The following is a 13,518-nucleotide window of genomic DNA, read 5'->3' as shown; positions in this document are numbered from 1 at the left end:
CACCTCTGGACAATGGGCCACAGTACAGCCGCGGTGCCAGGCGAGGGGGCAGAAGAGCAGGCTCCCGCCCCACTGCCAGCGGGATGCCTGGCAGGGAGGCTGTCCATGGGGGATGGTTAGCTGGCGCAGGGCCTTTCCGTCCCGGGGAGCCAGCGGAACCCACCGGGCCCGCCCGTGGCTCCTTTCCCCCCGCCTGGCGCTCGTCCCATGGGGCATGGCTCATTTGTGCCAAGGCTGCCAGCGTTCCCCTCCCTCTTCCCGGCCAGGCGCTCCACACCAGAGGTGGCTGCGTGGAACTAGCTTGGGATCGGATGCAAGGGGCTTGGCTCAGTCCTCTGGGGGCACATGGTTCTGTGGAAGCTCCTGGGGCAGGGGGTTTGTGCAAGGACGTGGCCCCCAGGGGGCATCTGACCCATCCGCCCTCCCCCCCCAGAAGTGACGCTCTTCATGCCGACCCTCATCTCGGAGAAGATCCTGCTGCGGCTTCTCAGACACCCCGACGTCATCCACGAGCTCAAGTTCGACGAGGAGAACAAGAAATCGCCCCGGCACTTCCTGTACCACAGGAACAAGCCGGCTGACTACTTCATCCTCATCCTGCAGGTGTGCCGGGTGGGGCAGGGCCACGGGGGGCAGGGCATTCGGGGGACCCCAGCATGTCCACCTGCTGCAGGGGGGGCGGCTGGGTGCAGCCCATGGGAGAGGAGGGGGGCTGGGCAGCTGTGGGGGAGTGGGGAGCAGTGGGGGGGGCTGGGGGACTGCGGGGGACTGTGGGGGGCTGGGTGCAGCCCATGGGATAGGAGGGGTGCAGCCTTGGGGGGGGGGGGGACTGGGCGGGACTGCGCGGGGGGACTGGGTGCAGCCCGCGGGCTGGCCTGGGGTCTGACAGTGTCTGTGCCCTGCAGGGGAAGGTGGAGGTGGAGGCTGGCAAGGAGAACATGAAGTTTGAGACGGGAGCCTTCTCCTATTATGGTGTGATGGCGCTGAGCCTGCCCCCCCTGCAGGGTAAGTTGCCCCCCCACCTGTGGGGCCAGAGCCACTCCCACCCTCGCTGGCAGGACAGACTGGGCCAGGGCCTGGGCACTGTCACCTGTCGCTGGGCCCAGAGCCCGGTCGGGAAGGATGGAATTCTGTGTCTCCAGGGAGCTGGAATTCCTGCCATGGGGAGCGACCCCCCAGGACCCCCCACCCACCCCAGGCATGGCCAGGGGCTTGCAGAGGTGATAACGGCTCAGCTAGGGACAGGTAGACATGCCAGCTCCCCCCCTGCTTGGCCGGTGCCCCTCACTCCCAACCCACAGTCCCCTGCTGGCCTAGGCCTGGGCTCCCCTGCTCTGCCGGTGCCCCTCACTCCCGACCCACAGCCCCTGCTAGCCCAGCCCTGGACTCCCCGCACAGGGCCGGCTCTACGATTTTTGCCATCCTAAGCAAAATCAATTTTGGCCGCCCCCCCCCCCCGTTTTTTTTTTTACCCCACCCCCCAGCCCCGCCTCAACTCTGCCCCTTCCCCAGATCCCCAGCCCTGCCTCCTCCCCCCCAGTCTCAAGCCTGGGAGGGAGGGTGAGCAGCGGCGCGCGAATCAGCTGTTTTGCGTGCTGTGGTGCGCGAGCGGCGGCAGCAGCGGAGTTGAGCTAGGGCGGCCGGGGCACATTTTTAGGGGCGGCAGGGGCGGCATTCTGGCGCCGGCCATGCCGGCCCTGTCCCCCCAGCCCTGCCCCCCACCAGCTCTGCTGGCGCCCCTCACTCCCGACCTGCAGCCTCTGCAAGCCCAGCCCTGCTCCCCACCAGCTCTGCTGACACCCCTCAGTCCTGACCTGCCCCCTCCTCCCCTCCCTGCTGTCCCAGCCCAGGGCCACACCGGGGCAGGACACCTGATTGTGGTGTAACTGGCTCCATCTAATGGTTACATTTGGGTATCACAGCCTATCACAACTGGTTCAATATCATTTCATACGACAAACATCTGTTAACAGCGACGTTCTGGGAGTAGTGCCCGTGGGTCTGCACTCAAGGTGCGTTAGCGCCCCCTGCAGCTTTGATCAGCGATTTCTCCTGGCAGTGCTCATTCTGCCACCCCTGCGTGCTAGCGCTGTGAGGGCAAACGCCCTCCGTTCCTTCTCAGCCGCCTCGGCCGAGCTGTCCCCATGGAGATTTCCCCAACTCTGCCCTCGTTTCGGACTCTGATCGCTGGCTGTGGGAGCTCTCAGCGTCTGGAGCAGCAGTTTGAGCTTCCTAGTTTTAATTTTTTTTTTAAACAAAATTTTAAAAAAGTCGCCTTTCCTGTATTCCGATAGACACTAGTGAGTCGTTCTTTTTCACTGGGAGGTTGCGCCGGGTTCTCTCGGTTTCAGACCTTGTCTGTTGTGCCGGGAGGCGCTCCTGGTCACGCCGGGCGCTCCCACTGCATCCACCACCTCGGGGAATCTCCCGTTACCCACGAGAGCAACTTCTGTCTGGCACTAAAACCAAGAACCAGAGAACCAAGCTGCGTCTCCTCCTGATGGAGAGCGTCTGAGCCAGGCCAAGGCCCCTCCCAGGCACCGGGCGAGCAAATCCGCTGCCTCCGCATTACCACAGCCCCACTCCTCCCAGGCCTCAGAGAAGACACACGACTCCTCTCGTAAGTCCTCCAAGGACATGTCCCAGGCTTGCCAGGTAGAGAATCTATCTCTGGAAAGCCGAGGTTGTTGGTGTCTTCCGCCCTCCAGTCGGGTGGCCATGAGCCGGCTGGTTCCTCAGGTCCCCATGGCATGGCCTGACCGAATGACGGCAAAGCCTCTGGCTTGGAGAGCTCAGCAGTACTGTCAGCGGACTGAGGCGGCAAGAAGAGATTGTTCCTCTGTTTCCTCGGTACCCAAGCCCCCATGGGCTCCGACCGCACTTCCCTCGGAGCACCCGAACCGCATGGCGCTGTCAGCACCTGTCCCACCATTACCTCGGTGTGGAGCACGGACTGGGCGCCGGTCACACGCTCGCTGCCGGGACGTTTCCCCGGGACCTGGCTCTAGCTGAAGTGCCCAGTTCTCCGACCTCCTGTCGGGACTGAGAATGTCAGGCTGGCCAGACGGTGTCACCGCAGAGCTCTCCAGGCCTGGCACTGCTCCAGAGTGAGCTTCAGGGGGAGGAGCCTGGTGAAAACCTTGCCTCAACTTCCCTTCTCCCCTTGCCCCTTCCCAGAAGCCTCTGGTGAGGCGAAGATTGCAACCAATGTCTGGCTGGTATGAGCACCCATGGGTGCCTCCCCGTCCTGTGCCTTATGCACCTCCTCCCTGGACATGCTGGGCCACTTGCACGGCCTGTTGCCAGCAGTTCTCCAGGGCTTCAAGCACCACCCATCAGAGAGAGAGAACCTGCATCACCTGCTCGCCCCGGGACGTGCCCCTCGAGGAACCGAGCGCAGAGGTGTCTCCTCCCCATCTCCGGGTGACACTGTCACGCCCCGGCCCCCAGCCCTGGCTCTCCCCGGATCTGGTCACGAGAGTTGCAGATTCCTCGCAAGGAGATGGACGAGTATCCTCAAGAGCCGCTTGCTACCCGCCCTCACCAGCCGTGCGTCCTGCCTGTCAGCGAGCCCCTTCTGGGCCCGGTGACGAGCGTCCGCACACCCCCATCACCGCTCCGCATCCATGCAGGAGAGCACCTGTCACGGCTCCAGCTCCGCCTCCGCGCAGGGGAGCATCTGGCACCCCCCCCCCCCACACACAGCTACCCTCCACCTCCACGTGGGAGAGTGTCAGGCGTGCCACGGCACGGCTCCAGCGCCGCCTCCGCACGGGAGAGCGCCTGGCATGCCCCCAGCTACGCCTACGCGTAGAAGAGCGTTCCCCCCGCCCCTTTCCGGGTGGCTACTCCTCACGGGAGAGTGCCCAGCACGGTCACTGCTCCGCCTCTGCGCAGGAGAGCAACACACACACACCCGTCCGGCACCCCCCTGGCTACTCCTCCGCTTGGGAGAGCGCCCCGCACGCCCCCACTTCTGTTGCGTGCAGGAGGGCGGATAAGACCTGTTGTGTCCTAGCAAAGGACTCTCAGTTTTTCTTTTCTCATCCCTCCCCTAACTCCTCGGCAGTCAGTGCAGTTAACGAATGCGGAAGGCAGAACCACGCTCTGACCAGCCGCGTGAGAAAGGCCACAAGCGCCTAGACCGGGGATCTTACCCTCCCCATCAGGTCTAGGAATATCTTATTCCTCGGACTCCTTACAACTTAGATTCACCAGTTCCCAGGCACCGATGGCAAAATACAATCCCATGAACTGCGCCAACCAGAGCTCAGAGCAGTTCCAGGCGGTTGTTGCAGAGGCCCAGCTACTCGCCAGAATATCTGTGCAAGCCTCCCTCAACATCACAGATGCTGCCGCCCAGTCGGTCGCTACAGGGACGTTATGAGACGGGCCTTGCAGCTCCAGCGCACCGGATCTCCAGCAGACGGCAGAGGACCTTCCTTTCCATGGGTCTCCGTTGTTCACAGCCAGCATGGACGATTCTAGAGACCTTTGACGTTCGCAGAGAGCCACCTGACGTTCTCTTTGTATTCATACACTCACCCACAAGAGACAGCCCAGCAAGTCCCAGACGGCTCAGAGATCCCACCCTGCCCGATTCCGCCCCTCCCAGCGGTCAGATGAACCGCACCAAAAGAGACCATGGTGAGCAATCCGGGACCAAGCCCCTGCTGTAACCGCGTGAGTTCCTGGCTTAGCCATTTTCTTACTGCTTTATTTTCCCCCTCCTCGATAGGCCTCCTTGGAACACACATGTCTCCTCCACTTGCCATAATCTGTGTCTTTTCAGCGCTGACCTTCACTCCCAGTTTTCTGCTTTCCCGACCTACCTTGTCGGTGACTCCCTGTGAATCCTGATGCTGTGAGGTCAGGATCAGGCGCCAGGTTCAAGCGGCTCCCTGTGCACTCTCCGCACGCTCCTCGACGTGCTGGGGGTCCCGCCCCTTTGAGCGATATCTCGGGGATGCCCGTGCTGCCAAGAACAGAGAACGGACCTATTGTACCTGGTCCTGCTCCGGAGCCAGCCACTCCTAGGGGTTCGTGTGTTACAAATAGTCCAAAGCGTCATCCGTGTATCGCCCCAGGGCCCAGAGTTTTTACAGTCCTGCGTCATCTCACCTGCTCCGCCACGCCCGCTCTGCCGTCTCCTTGGTCCCTGGGCCAGGCCAGCCCGCTCAGCCCTCCCAGCCGGCAGGAAAGCCCCCTCGCCAGCTGGGATCCCTGGTGGCTGTATGCTGGGAACACGTTCTAGCTGCCTGGCCTTCACCCTGCTTCCTGGGCCCAGCTCGCCAGCCTGAGCTGTCCCTCTGCCTTCAGCCCTGGCTCCCGGCCACGGCCCTCCCCTCCCCCCGCTGTTCCCAGGTGTGTCGGCACAGAAGCAGCAATCGCAGAGAGAAACTCTCCATTCCCTCCGTGTTGGCAGGAAGTCCTGCCCCGCCGGCCGCACCCGGGACTTGAGACGAGACGTGGCAGGGGGCCTCACGCTTCCCTCCTGCAGCCAGGTGCGATCCCTCTCCACCCGCAGCCGGACCTGAGCTCTGCACAGAATGGCAGCCCGCCCCCCCCCCCCCCCTCGCCCAGCGTGGCCCTGTCCCAGGCCACGCCTGGAGCAAGGCCCCCCTTCACTGGGTTCCTTGCCCGAGTGCCGCTCCCAGGCAGTCGGTCCAGCAGCTGAATGTAGGAGGAGTCAGGCGGGGGCTGTTTTGGGGTGTCAGCGGCAAATCCTGCCCTCCTGGAGCTGGCGGAGCTGAGCTTTGGTCTCTCTCCTGAGGGTTTCTTATGACGTTCTCCTCCTGCATGTCTCTGCTCTGTCCTCTGTGTGTTTCTGCCTAGTCCTGCCGCCCGGTCCTAGGGAGAGGGCTGTTGGTTTCCAGGCTGACAGATAACCGAAGCCGATGCATGGAGTGCTAGACCCCCCTGTGACGGGATTAACCCGGGCCTGGCCTTCCCGCAACAGACTGGCCGTATTAATCCAGCACTGGGTCGCTGCCCCGCGTGAGGCACAGGGGCGGGCACTGGCTTTGCTGCTTTGACTCTGTGTGATGAGCCACCGGCAGATTTGAACCCTGGTCCTTAAAGGGACCTCATCCCGCCTAGCCGCACGTCCGTGGGGAGCAGGGGCTGGGCCGCTCCGCGAGCACCTGGCTCGTCCATCTTTGGCACCTGGGGCCAAGCCCATCCCATCCCCCCCTCTCCGATCGGGTTTGTGAGCATCTCCAGGGCTCTGCTCTGCACTGCCCCCTAGTGTAGACACATGGTTATGTGCAGGTCTGGGGCCAGCCATTGGCGCAATCCCCCAGGGTCTCGTGGGTGTGGAAGTGAACAGCAGGGACAGAACGCAGGAGCCTTCCCTGATTAGGGTGACCAGATGTCTCGATTTTATAGGGACAGTCCCGATTTTTGGGTCTTTTTCTTATATAGGCTCCTATTACCCCCCACCCCCGTCCCGATTTTTCACACATGCTGTCTGGTCACCCTATCCCTGATACCTGCACTGCCGGCTGCAGCTGCTACAGGGCGACATGGGGCACAGGTGAGCACCTCTGACGTCCAGCCCACACATTGCAGCCAGCATGTTGGCCCGGTCTGTGCCCCCGTAGCCTCCCCCGATGGCCCGCGTTCCCTCTGTCCTTGCACGTGCTCTGGGGGGAGTGCCTGGGGGGTGTTAGAGCATCAAGCGGGGGTCAGTCTATGAAGAGCAATTGCACCTACCCCGCCAGCAGGTGAAAGCCTTGCCCTGCAGACGGGGACTGTGCCCACCCTCCCCGTTCCTCTAACTGGTGCCAGGGAGATCTCCCTAACGTCTCTGCCTCGTGCTGCAAGAATGCCGCGTGGGTCTGTTGCTCGTAACCCCCAGCCCCGTCTCGAGCCCCCCCGCAGAGAACTGGTTTGCCCAGGCGCTTGGAACTGTCTCGTAGGCCTGTAACAGCTCAGGGCCCCCAGTGTTTCCAAACTGCTGGCGAGAATAGCCTCCTACGCCTCCCGCTATGGCCCCCAAGATCTTAGCTCTGCCCTTCAGGGCTTTGACTCTCTGCCTGGCTTCCTGCACAACGCTCACTCGGAGAAGCGGTGTCATGGGTGGAAAGGGATAGAAGTGCTTCTCCCAGCCCCAGCTCTGTAAGGCTGTGATTCCACCCACACGCCAGCAGAGTGACGTACCATGCACGTCGGAGCCCTTGCTAGAACTGCAGCCTGGTGAGGGTGGCTCAGCGAGAAAACATTGTGCATTGTAACAAGAACAAACCATTTTCGAGAACCTATTCTTTTGTACCCGGCACTGCACTTTTTGTAGAGTCGTACAGATCCTCCTTTCCATAGAGTACAGCGTGAATGTGTGCCGGGGTCGAACGGGCAAGAGAAAGAGGGTGGGACTCTGCAAGCTCCACCCCCAACCAATCCCCACTCCCGTCAGATGCCAGACTGGAGCTCCACGCTCAGATGATGGCACCGATGTTCTGGCAATGACCATGTGTGTTCTCTGGGCTGGACAGGGTTCAAATATGCTGCTGAGCTCCTCCGCTTGGCTCTCCCTTGCGGTGCCCATGCCTTTCTGGGCAGCTTGGGCTTCATTGCCTCTTGGTTGGCAATAAATACAAGCAATTACGAACGGCCATACTGTGTACTGCTGGCTTGGGGAGGGAAGGGGTTAAACCGTTGGCTCAGGAGCCTTTTCCAGGTCAGCCAGCAGAGGGCACTGTGGAGTGTCACAGGCTCCCCCTGCTGGCCAGTGCTGGGGCCAGGGTGGCTTCTGGTCCCTCCACATGGGACTCTCCCCAGGCAGAGCCTCATGGCCCCTGCCCGCCGGCTATGGGATGGAGGGGCTGGAGCTCTCCTCCACAGCTGGTTGGCATTGCCTCCCCTGCAGTGCTTCCACCCCTGGATCGGCTCCTGGGCCGTTCTCCAGCCAGCCCACTGAATGCCAAGACGAAGCACTCCAGGAGCAGGAAGGGGATGCGCTGCCAGGCCCGGGCACATCCCCCACAACCGCTGCTCTAGCTCCACTTCGACTCTGCCCCTGCCGGGCTCTCTAGGGGCTGAAAGGGGGCAAGTGTGTGGGGGCGGGGAGGTGCTGGAGCATCTGCCAGCGTGGGCCCGAGCAGTGACTGTCTCCCAGGCCACCCAAAGTCCTGCCTGGGCCTGGCTTGTGGATGATGCCCACACCCTGTTCCCCTTGGGGCTGCAGGGCGAGGAAGCTGGTTCTGCCTGGGCGCTGGTAAGCGCGATGCCCTCGAACCCTCCCCCGGTGCACAGCTGAGTGCTGCTGCCAAGCGCGGTATGGGCTTGGGTATCTAGTACCCAGCCCTGTCTGGGGCCACCCAAAAGAGAACGTGGGTTGGGGGCTGGCACATCACCATGCCCCTGTCCCTTCCCGTCCCCTCCCTTGGGGTCCCTGAGAGAAGCAGATACCCTACACCCACACACTGGGGATTCCCTCCCCGTGATCCCCCAGCACCTGCAGCCAGGGCCCCCCACCTTGGGCAATGGGGAGGGGGAGGCTGGGGCTCCGGCAGTGGCTGTTTCCCAAAGAGTGGGATTGGGGCGTGACTGGAGGGAGCTGGGGAGGGGGAGAGCTCTGAAGCTTTCACCCTCTTGGGGCCCTGACTCCTCGGCCCCACTGCGGGAGCTAGTGCAGGGGCCAGGTGGGCGTCTGTTCAGGGTGGCTGGACCCCGGGTCAGATTTGTGCTTGAGTTCCAGGGGGTTCCAGGGTCAGTCCCCAGGCTAGGCTCTAGCACTGTCCCTGCCCTGGGAATGGGCTGCTCCCTCCTGCCTCGCCCGGGGTTTAACCTAGACCCAAGGCTGAGGAACACAGCAAAGCCAGGTGACTTTTGGTAACTGTAGGTCCTACATGTAAACAAATGCACAGGCGCACCGGGCCCTGGGCAAGGGGAGCCGTCGGGGGCGGTGCCCTGAGCTGGGCAGGGCTGTCGGGGAGGAGCAGGGGGGCTCAGCGTGACTCCGGGGCAGCGGGGGATGTTTAGATCGGAGTCTCGGTCATGTGCCTGGGGCTCGGTTGGCCCCAAACCTGGCCTCCAGTGATCCATGTGCAGTGAGCTGGGGGGCTCTCAGCCCCGCTCCCAGCAGAGGTCTGAGAGAGAGCAGGGTGGCACTCACCCCACCCAGCAGGGCATCCGCGGGCCAGGGACTGAGCAGTGGGGGCCCTTTGGGACTGGTTGGGGCTGGATGGCGGGTGCTGGCCACGCATCAGCACATGGGCATGGAGCAAAGGGGCTTAGAGCCGGGCCCAGGGTGGGTGAGGGGGGGACCTGGTGGGAGCGGGCAGGACGAGGCAGGAGGGGGGTTCCCAGCTAACCGTGCCCGTGTCTCTCTGCAGAGCTGCGCTCCCCGTCCCACATGAGCAGCCTGAACCGCTCGGCATCGCTCAGCAACCCCGAGCGCTCGGACTCCATCTCCTCCCCCATCAGCGGCAGCAGCAACCAGCTCAACGTGGGCACCAGCCCCCAGTACATTTCCGACTTCAGCGTCCGCGCCCTCATGGACCTGCAGTTCGTCAAGGTGAGGCCAGCTGGGTTGAGCTGCAGGGGAGGCGGGGGCTCGGTAGGGAGCGCTGTCCTCGGTGCAGCACTAGGGGGCGCTGTGCTGCTGTCAGATGAGACATAAACCCAAGGCCCTGAGCGTTTGCAGTGGCGGAGATCTCAGGGCATGGCCCAGTTCCTGTTTGGCTTTTCTACACTGAGCCTCTTTGAACCCCCATCTAGCATCTGCTGGATGCTGTCATCTCCTTTGTCTGGGGTAGCATTGCTGTGTGCAGGTTAGCTGCTTCCCAGCCCACCCCAGAGATGGCTGCAGCCCAGGGCTGGCTTGTGGCCACAGATGAGGTGTTCTGGAAAGCGATTGGGTCCCCCAGATGAAACGTGTTTTGTACAGGCCAGTTACAGTGCACTCCCTTTATAAGAATTACCAATACAAGAACCAGCCGCATATAGTGATTAAAAAAAATTGAACAAGCTCCTTCCTATAACCATGCTAAAGTACTCCGCTTGTCAGACTCAAGCGATCCACTGATCAGACTCATTCTGGGGCAGAATGACTGCATGTGATCCCATACTCAAGTGCAACGACGTGTAATAAGCCAGCAAAGCTGTTTTGAATTTGATTTTGTTCACGTCTCGCATTGCTGGGCACGTAGCCTGTGTAAAGGAAAATCCCTGGGTAGAATAAACAAGTCGTGCCGTTTATGTGAGAGTCAACATTGCAGGAAAAAGAAAGACGCTTTCTGCAGATGAAAACCGCCACCTTCCCTAGTCTTCCCAAGACCAGCCAAAGAGACGCAGCTCAGAAATTGGGCATTCCACAACCGACATTGTCTAAGCTTATCAGAGACAGGGAGAGCATCATACAAAACGAAGGAGACAGAAAAAGACTGTGATCAGGCAAGGCACCTGTGGTCGAGGTGCTGCTTATAAAGTGGACCAGAGATGCCAGAGAGAGAAATGTCCCTCTAAGTGGGCTGTTGGTGATGTAGAAAGCAGAAGAACTGATGGTGGCCCTGGACGTTACCACCTCGAAGGCCAGCAGTGGCGGGTGTGAGCACTTTAAGAAACGAGAGGGGATTGGTTTTAGACAGTGCATGGAGAAGTCAAAGCCGCAGACATTAGGTCATGTGAAGAATGATTAGAAAACAAGTGGATCAAAATTAGATGTGACCTCGTGGAAGAAAACATTTGGAAAGCAAATGAAAGTGGAATTGACTTTCGAGCTCTGCCTGGTGGCACTTTCACCTTTAAATCAGACAATAAAAGAGGAGGAAAGTCATCTAAAGACAGGATTACTGCTCGGTTCATCTGTTCCATGGCTGGTAGGGAAAAGGACCTTTTCATCCTTGGGAAAAGTCAAAACCCAGGTGTGAGACGTATTCCAGTCCGCTCCAATTCCAGTGCACCTGCCTGGATGATGGGTAAGTGGGATCGAAAGTTGGGCCAGGAAAGGAGAAAGATTTTGCTACTTGTGGACATCTGCCCAACCCAGGTGAGGAAAGATGTAGCACTGAGGAATATCCGCTGTGAATTCCTCCCAAGGAACACAACTTCTACCCTTCAGCCACATGGCCCGGGAAGAATCTGAACTGCCCAGTGTATCGCAAGCGAATGGTGTTGCACCACATTGATGATGAGAACAAGAAAGCTGCTACTGTGGAAATGGCTGGGAAGCTCAGTCTTTTAGGTGCCATTCTAGTGCTCACAAAGGCCTGGTCTGACGTCGATGCTTCAGCAATCTGGAATTGCGGAGAAAAAGGAGGTCTGGTCACAGCGGAAGTAGTTGTTAACCCCCCGCATTTGAAGAATGGCTAGCCATCGGTGAGTGTAATGCAGCCGGCCTCTGATGAGGACGTTGCAACTGAAATCAGAGACCGATTGGAAGTGAAACCCGAAAACGATGCAGAGGCGGACTCTGAATGCAACAAAAACTTAGACAAATGGTCTGCGGTCCAGGGGCTGCAGTGATTTTAACCTCTTACATCGCCCTGAAAAGGAGGTTAACCAGGGGGTGGATCGTGCCATGATCCGGGGAATACAGGACAAGTTTCTAGTCAAACGGTGATTGTGCCACTGCATTGTACATTCCCAGGGCCAGACACTCCACTCCGGTGACGGACGGTGACACCCCGAAATGAATCTGAATGTGAGCCAGTACTGTTAACCAGTCCATTCGGGTGTTTTACACGGACAGTTGTGCGGTCACACTCGGTGTACTGCGCTTCCATATGTTAGGGTTGTTGCAGTTTCAGAGATTTTTAAGATGTGTATCTTTGGCTCCGTAAGAGGTGTATAGCTCCTCAAGCTTATACCAGCTGCAGTTGTAACATGCTGCACAGTCGTAATACAGTGATTGCCTTGAACAAAAGCACCAGCTAAATGATTGGGTAATTACAACGTCTTGCTCAGTTGGAAAGTTGGTGTGGTTTTGTTCCATGGTGAATATGTTGAAAGTCTAAAGAATTCAGTGACGGTAAATGAGACGTTTCTCAATTGGGGGGGGGGAAAGCCGGTTATTTAAAACATAACGGCCGATTTCATCCATTCTTTGCAATTCCGCTTGTAAGAGTCAAGTACTTATAAGAATCAAATTGTCCAGCACGGATGTGATTCTTATGAAGGGAATGCACTGTATTATCATACTTGTGGGGGGAGGGGATGGCCAGGGCATGCTGGGATCTGTACTCTCAGGTGTGGGACGGTGCGGTGGAGCATGGCATGCTGGGATCTGTAGTCTCAGGTCAGGGTGGGATGGTCAGGATGGAGCATGGCATGCTGGGATCTGTAGTTGGTGCCGATCTTCTATATTTAAGATGGCGATAGCCACAGGCCACGCTCTGGAGCTCGGCTGGGCCAGCGGGCTCATCTCGCTGGCTGACCACATCTGCCCCTCTCCCCCTGCTGCAGATTACACGCCAGCAGTACCAGAACGGCCTGATGGCCTCGCGCCTGGACAGCTGCCCTCAGTCTCCGGACAGCGGTGCCCCCAAAATGGACACCAGCTTGACGGAAAAGACGGAGCCCTCGGTGGCCGACGAGACCACCAGCCTCCTGAACGAGAGGAACTGCCTGAACCGCAGGAGCAGCCACAGTCCCCAGGAGAACTCCATCTGAGCCTGGCACCAGGCACCGGCCGGTGCCTCCGCCAGGACACTTCGCACCCTTTGGGGTGGGGAGCCTTCCCCCGCGTCCAAATAGCTCTGTCTAGAGATCCCCCCCTCTATGAGACGCTTTGATCGCCCGGGGCAGCCCCTGCTGCCAGCGTTGGTGAGGATGTGGGTTCGTGGCACCGTGGCCACGCCGGGATGCAAAAGGGAATCCCCCACCCCTTCCCCGAAAATGAGCCCTGGAGCTGTTGGATCCCAGGGACCAACTTTACTTCGGCCTGGACCAGGCGTGGACTAGGGGCAGGGAGGGTCACTCCGCAGAGGATTTATAAAGGGAGCCCATTGGCTGCTGTTTCTTAACTGGCTTTTATTTAAATGAATAAAGATGGAAACAAAGGGACGAGCTCTCAAACCCCAGGCCGTGCTGGGAGTGCCCCCGCCGAGAACAGCTACGCTCACCCGCTTGGCGCCTCAGCATGGCCCCTCGCACTCCCTCCCAGCATGGCCCTGTTCCCACCCCCAGTCCAGCAGCAAAGCAGTCCTGGCCATGCAGCCTGGGGAGGGGACAGCCATCGGCCCGGGCAGCAGCTGCCGGATGTGGGAGTCGCTGGCCCAGCTCAGGGAGCCTTGGTGTCTCATCGGTTTCTTTTTTTTTGTTGCCGGGTGGTTGGAAGTTCGGAGCAGCCAGCACTGAAGCCAGTTACAATCAGGGTGGTTGGAACCCATCCAACCCGGGCACTGGCCTTGCAGCACTCTTCGTGTATCCGTGTCCTTTGGTGCGTCTCCGAGATGGAGCCCAGCATGTGCCCAGGATTCAGCTGGGGGTCGAGGGGCCAGGCTCCAGGGGTACGTCTCACGCCAAGCGCTGGATGCGGACACTGCTGAGCAGAGCGGTGGCGCTGCCTGGGATTCT

At 60.0% G+C, this 13,518-nt stretch overlaps 1 protein-coding gene across 1 annotated transcript in view; it reads left to right on the top strand.

Moving 5' to 3' along the window:
* Positions 1-13,001, top strand: part of CNNM4 (cyclin and CBS domain divalent metal cation transport mediator 4) — a 52,438-nt gene extending 39,437 nt beyond the window's left edge. Inside the window, exons 4-7 of the mRNA XM_065584308.1 lie at positions 434-603; positions 906-1,005; positions 9,336-9,517; positions 12,406-13,001. Of these exons, the coding sequence (XP_065440380.1) occupies positions 434-603; positions 906-1,005; positions 9,336-9,517; positions 12,406-12,612 (659 nt within the window). The 3' untranslated portion in view covers positions 12,613-13,001. The remainder of the gene's footprint in view (positions 1-433; positions 604-905; positions 1,006-9,335; positions 9,518-12,405) is intronic.
* Positions 13,002-13,518: the final 517 nt, after the last annotated feature.

The sequence above is a fragment of the Chrysemys picta genome, chromosome 2 (assembly GCF_011386835.1).
Source record: "Chrysemys picta bellii isolate R12L10 chromosome 2, ASM1138683v2, whole genome shotgun sequence".
NCBI classification, from domain to species: domain Eukaryota; kingdom Metazoa; phylum Chordata; order Testudines; family Emydidae; genus Chrysemys; species Chrysemys picta.
This window is presented reverse-complemented; position numbering and strand designations above follow the sequence as displayed.